A 17,411-nucleotide genomic window follows, 5' to 3' on the forward strand; every position below is an offset into this window, starting at 1 on the left:
ATGGCATGAAATTCCAATAATGCAACTCTTTTCATATGTATAAAAACATTTATTCACTCTGCCTCACATTGACAGTTCTTAATTTCCTCTTTGAGAGCTGAAACTGTATCTTATTTTTTCCCTTCATGGCAACTAGGGCAGTGTACCAACAAAATTTATTGAATGAATTAATGAATCAGTCTGCCAGCCAATCATCCATTCATCCACCTTTTCACCTTTTGGTTGGAGTGAGTATACAGTGAGTACGAAAATAAATTATCAAGCAAAACTACCTGAACTTCATTGTAACCAACGTTAAGCCATTGGCCTTGGATGTACTATGAGATTAAAACCAGAACTAAACAAGCACACACCTTTAGTACTGGCAAAGCTCCACCTGAGTGCCACTTCTTTCTTTCATTAGTTAAGACATGATTCTTAAGGGTTCTTGCTATTCAAGCCCTTTGATTATTGAGCTCTAAGCTGAAAAGGGGAAAGACTGACCTCTGGGAGAAAATGGACAAAATAAAGCAGCCAGACCCACCTGTTTTATAGCATTTAAATTATCTGGGGGGAGATCAAAGAAGAAAAACAGAAGATAAAGAATCATCAAAAGAAATTTAAAAATATTTAAATAGTCAAGACAAATGCAGTTATTATTATTGTTTTTTTGGGTTTTTTTTGTAGTATTTAATCTTTTTATGCAGTGGAAAAAAAGGAAAGCTGTAGCTACAGACTACAGTTTGACCTAATGTCATTCTGGCTACCAACATAAAAACATTGATTTGATGAGGAAAAACCAAAACAATCTTCAATAAGGAACTGAAGACCATCAGCACCATTTCACAAATAATCCATTATTATACTGCTATCACCTTCTTTTAATGAAACCTTCCATTACGGGTGTGTGTGTGTGTGTGTGTGTGTGTGTGTGCGTGCACACACGTATTCTGGACTCCACTGATGTTTCAAATAATAATCTTGTAAAAACGGTGTCTTTTGAGTCAAGGCAAAGCTCTACCATGAAAGGTGATTTCTTTAAAGTAAACTCTGCCTCCAATGTGAGGCTCAAACTCACGACCAAGATTAAGAGTCACATGCTTTAGGGGCGCCTGGGTGGCTCAGTCGGTTAAGCGTCCGACTTCGGCTCAGGTCACAATCTCGCGGTCCGTGAGTTCGAGCCCCGCGTCGGGCTCTGGGCTGATGGCTCGGAGCCTGGAGCCTGTTTCCAATTCTGTGTCTCCCTCTATCTCTGCCCCTCCCCCGTTCATGCTCTGTCTCTCTCTGTCTCAAAAATAAATAAGCGTTAAAAAAAAAAAAAAAATTAAAAAAAAAAAAAAGAGTCACATGCTTTAATGACTGAGCCAGCCAGGCGCTCCACAAAAGGTCATTTTTAACATGACAGAACTCTGAACAGGCACAAGAAGATAACCACTGATGTTGTTTTGAAATTAATGGTTTCCTGCCTAATGGAAAATGTTTATACTAGTCTCATTATCAACTTTTAAATCCCATTGACCATAATGTGAATTTGAAACAAAGCTGAGGAAACATTTTTTAAATTAAAGATATTTACTTATCACTTAATAGAAAAACATAAAAATTTCAAAAACTTTAAAAGACTTTTTTGTTTAATAAAAATTATACACTTTTAAATGGGAATATGCCATAAACACTGTGCTGTGTGCATTGTTCTTTATCAGAGTTATTTCTCTAGGTAAATAACCAAGAAAAGTTTGAAAGAGTAGAATAATGAAGGGTATTGTTTTAGACCTTAAAATATAAGACTATAATAATAATAAGGAGGTGCATGGGTGGCTCAGTCTTAAGGTTAAGTGTCCAACTTTTGATCTCAGCGCAGGTCTTGATCTCAGGGTCATGAGTTCAAGCCCCGTGCTGGGCTCTGCGCTGGGCCATGAAGCCTACTTAAGAAAAGATAATAATAACAAACAATGTACAACTGGTGTAAAAATCGACAGGTGGTTCAATAGAACAGAATGCACAGTCCAAAAATATACTTGAGATCTTACAAACCTTAGCTTGCTGCAATAGCGTCATAAATCAACAAAAAAGGGGCAGTTAATTACTTAACTTTTTTTCTAACTTATATTTTATACACTTTGTCAAATACCAAAAGCAAATATAAATTAAATTAACTTTAATTGGGGCACCTGGGTGGCTCAGTTGGTTAAGCGTCCAACTTCATGATCTCGTGGTTCGTGGGTTTGAGCCCTAGGTCGGGCTCTGTGCTACCAGCTCAGAGCCTGGAGCCTACTTCAGATTCTGTGTCTCCCTCTCTCTGTGCCCTTCCCCAGTTCATGCTGTCTCTCTCTCTCTCAAAAATAAAATAAAAAAACATTAAAAAAATTTAAAAATAAATTAACTTGAATTATTAGAACTGCATTAAATCTATACAGTAAATTTAGTAATACATGGCACTAATTTTCCCATTGCTTGACACAATGCCTCTATTCCCTCCTCTATAGCAAATTTCCAGTTGTATCATAGAGCTTATGGACTTCTTGTTACAATCATTCCTAGGTATCTCATAATTTGGGTTGTGCATGTAAAGGGCTTTTAATTCCTTTAGTCTTTTGGCATAATTTATTATATGTACATTTAAAACGATTCATTTTTGAACAATTATTTTGCATTTAGTCAGCCATTTTACTGAACTCTTTTTCAGTTGATTCTCTTGGGAGTATTTTTATGAAGAGGAAATAATATTGGTCAACAAATATATAATTAACTTTTTCATTATTGGAACTTCTGATTAGTGTTTGCCTTACTACACTAAGAACTCCCAAAATAATGTTAAATAAGGTAACAGTGGGCATTCCCGTCTTGTTCTTATTCTAGTGGACATTTCTTCAATATCTCACTGGTAAGGGTGGTATTCAGAGAGCCATTTTTTTTTTTTTAAATATTTATTTATTTTTGAGAAAGAGAGGGAGAGAGCACAAGCAGGCGTAGGGCAGAGAGAGAGGGAGACAGAAGATCTGAAGGAGCTCTGCATGACGTGAGCAGACGTCAGAGCTTAACCAACTGAGCCAACCAGGCGCCCCAGAGAGTCATTCTTTATTATGTTTAAGCTGTATGTAAACATACTGCAATAGAAAAAAAAAGAACTAAAAGGATATATACAACATTCATGCTGTGGGTTGTCAATGAGCGGCAGAGGTGGGCAAAAGAAATTGTATCTAACTTTTATAAAATGTGTCTTAATGTTTCCAATTTTTAAATCAATTTAGTAGGAATGTGCAGGTGCTTTTCGTTTAAAAATAAATCATCAGATTCTTAATATAAGTTTTTAGCTGGAATAGTTGAATTTTATAAAAAAAAAATTGTCATCAGAACACCTGGGTGGCTCGGTCAGTTAAGCGTCCAATTCCTGATTTTGGCTCAGATCATGGGTTGGAGCCCCAAGTCGGGCTTGACACTGACCATGCGGAGCCTGCTTGAGATTCTCTCCCTCTCTCTCTGCCTCTCCCACTCACATTCACTCTGTCTCCCTCACCGAAATAAATAAACTTAAAAAAATCCTTTAAAAAAATAAAAATTAAAAAAAAAAATAAAAATTTTTTGTCATCTCCAGAAATGAGCATATCATTTTCCTCCTGTTTTCTGATGTACTAATATATTATTTATAGATTCCTCAATATCTTTAGATCCTAAAAGAAATCCTCTTGATCATATTCCTTTAATATACTGAGAGATGTGACATAATGGGGAAAAAAGCAGTTCTAAGTCAGTTTGCTAAAAATGTATAATGATACAGGTAATTCTGGAAAAGATCATGGAAGCAGATACATCAGAATGGTATCAATAGATCAGTAGTTATCACTGGGCATAAAAGTTTTTTCTTTATGTCACTTTGTATTTTCTAGTTTTTCTGGAAGAAATATGTGTGGTTTTTGTAATCAGAAAAAAATGCAATAATCATTTGTTGGATTTAATCTGCAAGTACTTTATATAAAATCTCTATAACTATATACACTGAGATGAGAGAAATGCCACTTTTATTTTTGTACTATCTTTGTCAGCTTTTAGTTATCAAGTATCAAGTTATCAAGATCTTGTTAACTTTATGATAGATGGGTGTATTTTTCTATCTTTTTTTCTGTTCTCCTGTGGTTGATACAGCATTATAATTATTTGTTTCTTCACACTATGAATGAAATTACCATTAAACCCACTGAGCTTAGACACATTTTAACATTACTTACATGACTATTAGTCTATATGGGATTTTTATATCTTCAATCACTTTGGTAAATTATATTTTTCTAGAAAATTGCTCAAGTTATCAGGTATTCAACAAAAGTGCTAAAGTAATTTAGCAGACAACAGAGAACATTTCAGCTTTGTACCATATCCAAAAATTAATTCAAAAAGAGTCACTGGCCTAAATGGAAAACCTAGAACTGTAAGCCATCTGGAAGAAAAAACAGAGAAATCTCTGTGACACTGGGTTAAGCAAAGATTTCTTAGAAGACAAAGAGCATTAACCATAAAAGAAAAAAACTGGATTTCATCAAATTAAAAACTTGCTAATCAGACAAGCCACAGGCTGGGAGAAAACACAAGTATCACACATATATCGTAAAGAACTTGCATGTGAACCATGTAAAGAATTCTTCCAACTCATTAATAAGTCAATTTTTAAAAAGAGGGAAAAATCGTAATAGGTAATTCACCAAAGATATGGATGGCACATAAACACATGACAAGTCACTCAGTTAGTCATGAGGGAACTGCATATTAAAGGCATCATGAGAAACCACTATTAGAATTACCAAAATCCAAAACATGGACAACACTAAAGAATGGTGAGGACGTGGGGCAACAGGAAGGCTCATTCACTGCTGGTGGGAATGCAAACTAGGACAGCCACTTTGGAACACAATCTGGCAGTTTCTTACAAAACTAAACATACTTTTACCGTATGTTCCAAAAACTGTACTCCTTGGCATCTACCTAAATAACTGAAAATGTATGTCCACACAGGAACTGCACACACGTTTATAGCAGCTTTATTCATAACTGCCATAACTTGGAAGCAACCAAGAGGCCCTTCAGTAGATGAATGGATAAACTGTGGTACGTTCAAACAATGGAATAGTATTCAGCGCTAAAAAGAAAGGAGCTATCAGGCTATGAAAAGACATGGAGGAACCTTAAATGAATATCACTGAGTGAAAAAAGTAAATCTTAAAAGGCAATGAATCCAAATATATGACACTCCGGAAAAGGTATGAAAGGAATGAACTACTGATATACTTGATAGCATGTATGAATCTCAACAGCATTATGCTAAGTGGAAAAAAACAAAAAAGGCTATGTGTCATACAATTCTGTTTATATAACATTATGGAAAAAGGGACAGAACTCAGATCTAAGTGGTTGCCAAGGGCTAAGAGTGGAGGGACGAGATTGAGATTATTTAAAAAGGTAAGCAGGGAGGGGCAGCTGGTTGGCGCAGTTAAGCGGCCAACTGCTGGCTCAGGTCGTCATGATGTCATGGTTCCTGGGTTCGAACCCCGCATTGGAGTCTGTGTGGACAGCACAGAGGCTGCTTGGGTTTCTCTCTTGCTCTCTCTGCCCCTCCCCCACGCATACACTCTCTCAAAAATAAATAAATGTTTTTTAAAAAGGTGCACAAGGAAGTTCTGCGGTGAAACACTCTATATCCTGATTGTGGTAGTGGTTATACCAACCTACATGTTTTTCAAAAACACAGGAATATATATATACCTAAAAAGGGTAAATTTTATTGTATGTAAATTATATCTCAATTAACCAGACATAAGTTAAAGAAAGAAGTCGGGGGGGCGGGGGGATCCTAAGCAGCACCTTGTAACTGCTTAACCCAGACTGAAAGCTCCATAAGAACAGGGACCAGGGGTGCTTGGTTGGCTCAGCTGGAAGAGCATGTGACTCTTGATACTGGGTCATGAGTTTGAGCCCCACATTGGGAGTAGAGATTACTTTAAAAACAAAAAAAACCAGGGATCATGTCTTATTCACGTTTATACCCTTAGTGGCTTAGATATTACAGCTATTATATATTTACTATGTGTTTGGCATCATGTTACAAACATTACAAGCATTATTTCATTTAATAATTTTAGTGTTTTTTTTTTAAACATTTATTTATTTTTGAGACAGAGAGAGACAGAGCATGAATGGGGGAGGGTCAGAGAGAGAGGGAGACACAGAATCCGAAACAGGCTCCAGGCTCTGAGCTGTCAGCACAGAGCCCGACGCAGGGCTCGAACTCACAGACCGCGAGATCATGACCTGAGCCGAAGTTGGACGTTTAACCGACTGAGCCACCCAGACGCCCCTAATAATTTTAGTTTTTTAAGTATATTTAATTATCTTGAGAGGGAGAGAGAAGCCTAAGATGGCTCTGTACTGTCAGCACAGAGCCCGATGTGGGGCTCGAACCCAGGAACTGTGAGATCATGACCTGAGCCAAAGTCAGACACTTAACCGACTGAGCCACCCAGGTGCTCCTAATTCATTTAATTCTTATAGCAACTTTGTGGAAAAGGCAAAATCCATATTCTTATTTTACAGACAAATTAAAGATCAAAGGGTAACTGTATTGCCAAAGGACATAGCCAAGAAATGGCAGAACTGGGATCTGAACTCAAGTTTGTCTGATTCCAAAGCCAAGGGCTTAATTGTTAGGACATGCTGCCTCGCTGATTTTGCTCAGTATTTACTGAACAAATGAATGGATGAGGACCAAGTCAATGGTGCTGGAGTTTGATAGGATAGGCTGAATCTAGTTCATGAGAAGAATAAAATGTCTTGTATTTTAATAGGCTGAATCTAGTTCATGAGAAGAATAAAATGTCTTGTATTTTAAAAGGCCACATTGTTAACATGGTTATTTTAGGCACAACAGTTAAACTGTGCATGTAAAATGACCATTATAGTATTTAATCCCCATTAACAAAACCTTTCTACTATCTTTTATCTCCTTTAAGAAATTAGTTTTATAGGGGTGCCTGGGTGGCTCAGTCAGTTAAGCATCCGACTTATGATTTTGGTTCAGATCATGATCTCACGATTTGTGAGATCGAGCCCAGCCAGAGTCAAGCTCTGCACTATCAGTGCACAGTCCGCTTGGGATTCTCTCTCTCCCTCTCTTTCTATCCCTTCCCCGCTTGTGTGCATGTGCAGGCTCCTTCTAAATAAATAAGTAAATAAATAAATATTTAAAAAATTAGTCTTATATACTTTAACACTGAGAAATATAAAGAAGAAACAAAAATGTCCTTAAAACTACAATGCAGATAAAATCCTTGTTTATGTTTTGAAAAATAAAAGTAATACAGGGGCACCTGGGCGGCTCACTTGGTCAAGCATTCAACTCTCAATTTCGACTCAGGTCATGATCTCATGATTTGTGAGTTGGAGCTCTATATCAGGTTCTACACTATTAGTGTGGAGACTGCTTGGGATTCTCTTCCTCTCTCTCTCTCTCTCTCTCTCTCTCTGCCATTCCCCCACTCACACACTCTCTCACTCTCAAATCTTAAAAAAAAAAAAAATAAAAGTAATATCGGTACATAGTTAAAAGACGCAAACCATACAGTAAGATACAAAATGGTAAGTGAAAGCCATCCTTCTCTCCTATTATTTCCTTTTAATTTTAATTTTAATTATTTTTTATATGAGAGAGTGTGCTAGCACAGGGGAGAGGCAGGGGAGGAGAAAGAGAGAGAATTAAAAAAATTTTTTTTTAAATGTTTATTTTTGAGAGAGAGAGTGCAAGCAGGGGAGGAGCAGAGAGAGAGGGAGACACAATCTGAAACAGGTTCCAGGCTCTGAGCTGTCAGCACAGAGTCTGATGGGAGGGCTCGAACTCACGGACCATGAGATCATGACCTGAGCCAAAGTCAGACGCTCAACTGACTGAGCCACCCAGATGCCCCGGAAAGAGAAAGAATCTTAAGTAGGCTCTACTCTCAGCACAGAGCAAAATGCAGGGCTAAATCCCATGACCCTGGGATCATGACCTAAGCCGAAATCAAGAGTCAGAAGCTCAATCCACTGAGCCACCCTGGCATCCCTGAATTTTTATACTCATGGCCTATGCTATGTTCATTGCACATTGATAAGGGCTCAGTATGCAGAAGTAAATTCAGATGGAAATCAGGCTTCACATTTAGTCAACTCATCACACCTGTTATGAGGTAGGGACCACGGAGTAGTCAGAAGGGTTGAAAAGTAGAGAAAGTATATGGGAAATAGTCCAGAATGTCAGCATTACTACTTTTCAGGCTTGCATTTCCACTATGGCTCATCTTTTTGTGGTACAGACAGAAAAAAAAAATAATTACATGATATCAGTGCTATTAAAGTTTACAGAAGCTGGCGTTTTGTGCTATTTCCCTGATAATTGGTTATTCTACTTTACGCAGAAAATTTAAAATCACTATAAGAAATACATACAAATATGTATTGTGTGCTTACTCTTGGGTAGTGGAACAACAGAAAGATCTTGCTCTCCTTAAGTTTACAGTCCTATCAGAAAAGGAAGATATTGGGGCGCCTGGGTGGCGCAGTCGGTTAAGCGTCCGACTTCAGCCAGGTCACGATCTCGCGGTCCGTGAGTTCGAGCCCCGCGTCAGGCTCTGGGCTGATGGCTCGGAGCCTGGAGCCTGTTTCCGATTCTGTGTCTCCCTCTCTCTCTGCCCCTCCCCCGTTCATGCTCTGTCTCTCTCTGTCCCAAAAATAAATAAAAAATGTAAAAAAAAAAAAAAAAGAAAAGGAAGATATTTAATATATATTTATAATAATGCTTTTTAAATTTTCTATTCAAAACTACAGAAAAAAATAGAACTAATATCATTTTTGGCATAGTTTAATTCCAAAGGAATTCATCTCCTACTCCCTAAGGATCTCAAAACTAATTAAGTTCATATTTTGGTCTTCATTCTTAAGGAGGAGGGAAGAGGGAGGAGGGTATGTGATATTAACACATTTAGAGCTTCAAGTGGTAACAACATGACAGCATCACAAAAATGTTTTCCCATGAACTTTGGTGATTTTTTTTTTTTTTTTTAAGTAGGCTTCACCCCTAGCATGGAGCCCAACACAGGGCTTGAACTCACGACCTCAAGATCAAGAACTGAGCTGAGATTGAGTCAGAGGCTTAACTGACTGAGCCAACCAGAAGCCCTATTTTTTTAAAGATTTTATTTATTTATTATTATTTTATTTATTTACTTTTGATAGAGAGCACAAGTGGGGGGAAGGACAGAGAAAGAGACAGAGGGAGACCCAGAATCATAAGCAGGCTCCAGGCTCTGAGATGTCAGTGCTGAGTCTGATGCCAGGCTTGAGCTCACAAACCACAAGATCATGACCTGAGCTGAAGTCAGACACTTAACCAACCGAGCCACCCAGGTGCCCCAAGATTTTATTTATTTTTTACTTTAGCAATCTCTATACCCAGTGGGTTTGAACTCACAACCCCAAAATCAAGAGTCACATACTCCACTGACCCAGCCAGCCAAGCAACCTGTTTTCCCATGAACCTTGAAGTTAAGTGCATTAGCTGTGAGCATGACTCCTTAACAAATGTCCTTGAATAGCTAGGAAAAATCCCTTTATAACATAATAGTTATTTTATAAATTCAGATACAGAAGAGGAGAAAATAAATTAATTTTATTTGTTTAGATATAGCTTTTGTTCTACTTCAACACACTGCTTCTCGTATTCCCAATGTGATACAAATTTTAATGTAAAACAGATATTACCTTGTAAAACTGTTCCCAGAATACCATGCATATGAATAAAGCCTTTGCAACCAATTTCAAACTTAGGATTCATACTAACAACCTATCTCATTAAATAATTATTTCATCAAGCACATACCAAAAGAAATCTTTTCAACAAATTGTGTTTACTTCTATATAAGAAAGGGTATACAGAAACTTAATAAAGTCAGAAGATTTGGGGAAGGCAATTTAGTATACAGATCCTCTCCTACCTAAGAAAACCTTTAGGAGCTTCATATGACAGAGTTTCAATCCCTTTTCTTTTGGCATGCTATGGGGAGAGTGGCTGGTAACCCATGAACAGTTGATAAGAGAGAAAGAAAGAAAGCAAAAACAGTAATGAGCCGTTTTTAAAATTTTTTTTTTTTTTAATGTTTTTTATTTATTTTTGGGACAGACAGAGACAGAGCATGAACGGGGGAGGGGCAGAGAGAGAGGGAGACAGAATCGGAAACAGGCTCCAGGCTCCGAGCCATCAGCCCAGAGCCTGACGCGGGGCTCGAACTCACAGACCGCGAGATCGTGACCTGGCTGAAGTCGGCCGCTTAACCGACTGCGCCACCCAGGCGCCCCTAATGAGCCGTTTTTAAAAGCAGTAGGGGACGAGATATCACATAGCATAAACTGTATACACATCTTTTTTGGACCCTTCCTTCCTCTCGCACTGAATGTACAGTGTAGCCATTACTCCCCCCGCCCCAAGTAAAAATTATTAATATACAATAATAATAGTTTCATTGAATTCTACCAGGTCCCTTTGAAACTGGAGGTGAAAGGGAAAGAAATAAAATAAAGAGAATCAGGGTAAAAGCTGTTTGATTCCTTTATCACCTTCCCCATTCCATGACTTTGAATGTCTGTTCCCACACCAACACTGGCAGAATTCAAGAGGTCTGTTTCTTTTTGTTAAGTTTTTTTTTTAATGTTTATTTATTTTTGAGAGAGAGAGAGAGAGAGACAGAGCATGAGCATGGGAGGGGCAGAGAGAGAGAGGGAGACACAGAATCCGAAGCAGGCTCCAGGCTCTGAGCTGTCAGTATAGAGCCTGACGCAGGGCTTGAACTCACAGACTGAGATTATGACCTGAGCCGAGGTCGGATGCTCAACCGACTGAGCCACCCGGGTGCCCCTCAAGAGGTGTGCTTCTTGGAAGAGATTAAACAACTGGTTTTTGAACTGAGGACACAAAAGGCAGTTGACAATGGGAAGACAGTATTAAAACCTGAGGGGAATTAGGTGACCATGTGCACAACAATGCTGAATGGAGCAAACCCCTCTGCCCTGCCCAATCCCCCTCACCCCTTACCATCTGGAAATCTAGTCAGTGACAGGAAGACTCTTCTCCTACTGGTGTGGGGATTTTCCTCAACAAGAGGGACAAGAAGCTCACCCTACAGAAAGGCCCAAAGGTAATCAGCCTATGTGTTTAAAGCTTCTAATTTAAAGCTTCCCACTCTTAATCAGAAGCAGACAGCTAATTATTATGAGACATCAGAGGAAAACTCTAACATAAAACAGATCAAAACAAAGAGAGAAAAGCAACTTTAGGGGAAAAGAAACTATGCAAGGCAAAGAAAATTTGTTGAAACAAACAAACAAACAAAAATACTATGAAAGAAACATTCCACAAATAAAAAAAAAGATCTCCTAGAAAATCAAAACATAATAGTAGAGAAGAAAATTTTAATTGAAGGTAAAGATGAAGAAGTCTTCTAGGAGGCAGAACTAAAGGAAAAAGAGGTGAAAATCAGGAAACTATTCTAGGAAGCCAAGCATTGAGAAGCAACTGGCAATCAAGAAAGAAGAAGACATGGGGTTTACTAAACAAAGGCCAACACAGGAGAGCAGCAGAGTCCCCAAGTGAGCAGGGTTACCCAGGATGACAGCTGTGTACCACACCTAGAGAGACATCTGCCCAGATTGAAACAGTATGACTCAAGAGACAGACTGAAGGTTGTCAGCACCACGATCTCTGCTGCAATTTATCCTCTTTCAATAAAAGAACGTTTATCTTGACTAATACAATATAACAACGTTTATCTTGACAATATCTCAGTTTATCTTGACTAAATGCTGATGAATTTCTATTCAAAATACTTGGCTGCCTAACGAGCTCAGAACACTCGTTTCATCCCAGAGAAGTGTTCTTTAACCAAGTCCTGAAAGCTGTAGGTGGGTCATGGTCAACTTAGAAGAAATCACAGAGCTGCCCACTCCCTCTGACCGTCTTTCTGCCACCTGTCCAAGACTAGGTCCACACTGGAGCCCTGCCCAGTACAACCTCCAGGACAAGTCTTGACTTTGCCCAAAGTTGCTTTTCTTCCATAGAATAGACTCCTTAAGCCTCAGGAAACTGAAGAAAGGATGGTCCATTGATGCCTGGGGATCCCTGAAATCCTTCCAGCAGTCTAAGAGGTACAGCTACAGACTTAGTAATACTAAAGGATTATTTGCCTTTTTCTGGTGTTGACACTTATCCTGATGGTCAAAAACAATGGTGAGCAAAACTGCTGATACCTTAACACAAATCAAGGCAGTGGCACCAAACTGTTAATAGAACTCATGGTCTTCACCACTACATTACTGCAGTTGAAGAACAATGTCAATTTTAAGAATGTCTTTGATAAAGCAGTAAAAGTTATTAGTTTTAATAAAAACTAAATCCTTCAGTACATATCCTTCTATTATTCTGTATGAGGAAATGGGAAGTACGCTTAAAACATATACTTACGTACAACAGTTACCTTTAGGAAAAGCACTTGTGTGAATGAGTTGCCAGCTGAACTAGCCAGGTATTTTTCTTTCTTTCTTTTCTTTTTCCATAAAACACCATTTTTACTTGAAGGGTTGAATGACAAACTATATTATTCAAGCTTAGATATTTGACAGGTATTGTCTCAAAATTGAATGAAAGTGAGCCTATCACTACAAAGAAAACTGACAGTACTTGTTGCCAGTGATATAAGTCAGGCTTTCAAAAGAGAATGGTAATTTTGGAAGACATATCCAGAGTGAGTGTGACAACTTCTCAATATTTAAGACTTTTACAGTGAGACCAGTGATAGTATTAACAAAGGTGATTTTAAAATATTATATAATGAAATGTGTAAATATCTGTCCACGTAGGGAAGGTCCCAGAGGCGTTAGGTCTGCTCACTGTAACTTGATGGGTCAACATCCCTCACTTTTGTTTTCAGAATACAACAAATAATTCTTTTTCATTGCATTTGTATAACTGTTAGCTAACCTAATTATCACAAAATTCTCACCCTATCTTATAAGGACTCTACCATCTTCGAAACACACTTATTTTACATTCAGAATTCTTTTCTTTGCCAAATGGCACGGAGCAGATCATAACCCAGCAAACATTATCATATGTATGTTTTGTAAGCAAATAAGAAAATTCCATTTTTCTTTAGAATCCACATTATGAATATAAATGCTAATCAGGTTATGATTCCAAGATTTAAAGTAGAAGAGGAAAAATCTCACTAGCACAGAACACCACCTTCCTTTTTCTCATGTTGGTGATCAAAAGCACATTAATTAGATGCGATTAAATTTAAGTTATGCTTAAGTTAGGTGAGGTAAGGGGGGTTATAGAGAAAAATTGTTTCCAGTAAACATTCTTGGAGTTGTCAAAAGTTACTCTAGTTTGTCACATGTACATGTTCTATACGATTTGTCACCAAGCAACCAAAATCAACTAGATTTACTAAACCATTCATAAGGAATCCCCACCAGAATTAACTTAATAATAAAACTACAAATTTATCACTAAAGTACTGACTGCCCTCTAGTGTTCAAACTAAGGATTATGTTGATGAACTTGATGTAAGAGCCCTTCAGGGGGCCAAGGTCCTAAAAAAGCAGTTACGGACATTAAAAGGAGAGAAGAGGGGCACCTGGGTGGTTCAGTCGGTTAAGCGTCCGACTTCGGCTCAGGTCATGATCTCACCGCTTGTGAGTTCGAGCCCCGCATCCAGCTCTGTGCTGACAGCTCAGAGCTTGGGGCCTCTTTTCGGATTCTGTGTCTTTCTCTCTCTCTGCCCCTCCTCCGCTCACACCCTGTCTGTCTCTCTCTCTCAAAAATAAATAAACATTAAAAAAAATTTTTTTTTAAAAGCAGAAGAAATTTGGATCTTGCAAAGTTCTCAAAGCAAGACAATAGCTATTAACCTGAACTACTCATTACTTGTACCAGTAGCCCAAGCGCTGATCTCAGTCATCTAGGGTAACTGGGCATGAGTAGAATATAAAGTTGGTAATATTTTTCTTATACTTCAAGTTACATTGGCATAAGAGGAGATTCAGATTTCTTCACATTTAGCAAAGAATCACAAAATGCCTGAATCAAAATCTACTCCAGCATGCTAAGGTTAACAGTCTAAGGAAAACAGTCTCTGGTCCCTTTTTTTGCATATTTTAAACTCCTATTTTAAATTTTAAATTCTTCCTAACTAGTCTTCCTAATCTGTAATATGATTTGGGGGGAGGAAGGGATGGATACCCTAGACTATATCTCTCTTTGAAATTAGAATCAATAGGAAAACAGTAACTTACTTTTTAGTCAGAAAGGTAGATACTAAACCCTTGTGTATCTAGATTTACATTCCCTTAACCATGCTGTTGTTAGATAAAATATCACATACATACAAACTTCACTAGAAATAGTGAACATCCTTGCCATTATGATTACTTCCATGGTATCTTTCACTGGCCAAGTACTAATGAAGAACTTCAAAGCACACTTGTTTGGAAATAGTAGCAGAACTAAACTTCCAACCAAGCAGAAGAATTCATAAGTTCCTAAGTGTTCAAGATCGAGAATTTTAAACTTCTTATTTTAACTTGCCAAATGGTTCTTTGTTTTATTTGAAGTAAGTAGCATTCTAGATCAGCAGGTCTCAAAGTACAATGTAGGAAACACTGGGGACCCCTAAATAGCAAGGTTAGAATTATTTTTTAAAAATAAGACAAAGATGTTATTTGCCTTTTCACTCTCATAATCTCTCAACTGTATAGTCAATTTTCCAGAGACTACATGGTATGTGATACAGAACAGACTATAGGAGCAGCTATGTGAATCCAGTTGTCTTCTATCAAGTTAGACATTAAAGAGACTTGCAAAAAAAGTAAAACAATCCCTCCCTTGTTGCTTTTTTTCCCCCCTTGTTTTGGGAGTTATTTTTCATTAGCAATGTTATTTATGAAGCTTATGAATTTATTAAAGCTGTTATAAATGAAACAATATTTTAAAAATTTGTATAACATTGTAAATATCAACAGTAACATATTTCACAGTAACATAGTAAATATCAATAAATATAACATAGTAAATATCAATAAATATAAGTCATGCCAACAAAGCTCTCTTGGGCCTTCAATTATATTTACAGTATAAAGGGATCCTGAGACCAAAAAGCCTGAGAGCCATTAAGCTACAGAGCAGCATACTGAACATGAAAAAAATTAATTTACAGAGGTTTAATGGAGGTGAGGATAAAACACAAATATCATTTACTAAGAAAAATGTTAAGTGATACTCACCAAATGGATCTTCCATGCCACTATTAACCAGTTTAGGGAGGTGAGGTATAGTTTCTAAAGAGAGAAAAAGGTAAATGATATACTGTAAAACATAAAACCCACCACCTTTTATGTTTTTGTTTTTTTTTTTAACACCCAATTCAGTAACAGTGGTTATAGTTTAAAAGTGGAACATTACAGGAGTGCCTTGGTGGCTCAGTCAGTTAAGCGTACAATTCTTGATTTCGGCTCAGTCATGATCTCACAGTTGGTGGGACTGAGCCCCGCTGGCGTCAGGCTCTGCACTGAGAGCACGGAGGCTGCTTGGAATTTTCTTTCTCTGCCCCTTTTCTGTGCCCACATGCACGCACATGCACTCTCTCTCTCTCAAAATAAAATAAACATTAAGGCTGGAACATTATAGAAATGTATAATGTATTAAGTGAGAACATTACCAACTGGGGTTTATTTTAAGACAGCTGAGATACAGATATGTAGTATAAAAATATCATAAAACATTTAAGGCTAATTTAAGTTTATTTATTCATTTTGAGAGACACAGAGACAGAGACACAGTGCGCGTGAGTGCGCGCACAAGTGGGGGAGGGGTGGAGACAGGGAGAGAGAATCAGAAGTAGGCTCTGCATGATCAGCGTGGAGACCAATGCAGGGCTCAAACTCACGAACCACAAGATCATGACCTGAGCTGAAGTTGATGCTTAAACAACTGAACCACCCAGATGCCCCTAATTTTCATTTTAAAATATATTATTCTCAGTTTACTCAAGTAAGTTACCTTTCCAGCCCCCATCTTGAATTTACTACAGTGTAAGGAAAAAGGATAGTTCTTATGTAAAAACACATACCCCCCCCACCCCGCCCCAGACACCCGATAAAACTCACATAAACATCTGAGAAAGGGTATCCATGATATCTTAGAAAGAATTGATTTTGCCTAAAGAAAGTACGAATTATTTCAAATGCAGTAAGTTTTAAGTTTAGGATGTTCAAGTATGAAAATAAAACAGTGTTGTTTTTTGTTTTTTGTTTTTTTTTTTGGACAGAGAGAGACAGAGCATGAACGGGGGAGGGGCAGAGAGAGAGGGAGACACAGAATCGGAAACAGGCTCCAGGCTCCGAGCCATCAGCCCAGAGCCTGACGCGGGGCTCGAACTCACGGACCGCGAGATCGTGACCTGGCCGAAGTCGGACGCTTAACCGACTGCGCCACCCAGGCGCCCCTAAAACAATGTTTTGAAAGAAATTTGACTGAGTATAGATACCCAATCTCCTTTACCCTTAATTAAGACAAGGATCAATCTGCCCAATCTCACTTCCTATCTCTTTGGTGGTTTTGATCCCAAGGGCATTCCCCAATAAACAGTCTGAATGAATACTAAACTCCCAATTCAGAGTCTGCTTTTCAGAGAACACAACCTACCAACAGCTGGTGTCGGAGTGACCTGAGAAAACTGGGAGTATGAAAGGGTTTTGGAGCTGAATTGCTCACAGCCTAGATGGCAGTGAGGACCCCACTGCTGGTGGTAGGTCTAACACAGATAATCCCTGGCAAAAGGTGCTGGTCCAATTCTTAAACTTTCACCAGTGGTAAACAGTGGTGGTCTATCTGTGGAAGGGAATGCTCTAGCTGACTGAATGTATCAGGCATTTGAACAGCAAAGGGAAAACAATAACTATAATGACAACTGAATTGAATGGCTATTGCTAAACTCAGTAATAACAAAAAACGAAGAGTGAATTAACAGTCAGTTGAAAGTCAAATATGAAAGCCACAGCCTTATTGGTAAACTCTACTCTGTGGCAGCAGGACAGAAAAAGCTGAAGACCCGTGGCAGGAGTTATTCAGAACAGGCCAGCTCTGAAGGTTAATGCTCAGCCAAGAGAGGTATGTTATGCCAAGGTCAGGTCCCTGATTGGGGAAAAAATGAGATCCTAATACATGGGAGGGAGACAACTGGATTAATGTCCCTTCCAAAATCTCAAATGTCCAAATACACCGTAACCTCCTGAGACTACAAAAGTGGCCCAACCTCCCCACAAGAACCAGCATTCACCTCTCACTTGAAAATAATGCAGAG

The 17,411-nt window shown here is 38.3% G+C and overlaps 1 protein-coding gene across 14 annotated transcripts in view; it reads right to left on the minus strand.

Moving 5' to 3' along the window:
* The window catches only part of LOC131505159 (mediator of RNA polymerase II transcription subunit 18), a 135,659-nt gene that overhangs the window by 61,324 nt on the left and 56,924 nt on the right, over positions 1 to 17,411 (minus strand). For all 14 annotated transcript variants that reach the window (XM_058718399.1, XM_058718400.1, XM_058718395.1 and 11 more), the window contains one exon: positions 15,334 to 15,387. In XM_058718399.1, the coding sequence (XP_058574382.1) occupies positions 15,334 to 15,387 (54 nt within the window). The remainder of the gene's footprint in view (positions 1 to 15,333; positions 15,388 to 17,411) is intronic.

Source organism: Neofelis nebulosa, chromosome 2 (genome assembly GCF_028018385.1).
Source record: "Neofelis nebulosa isolate mNeoNeb1 chromosome 2, mNeoNeb1.pri, whole genome shotgun sequence".
Classification (NCBI taxonomy): Eukaryota; Metazoa; Chordata; class Mammalia; order Carnivora; family Felidae; genus Neofelis; species Neofelis nebulosa.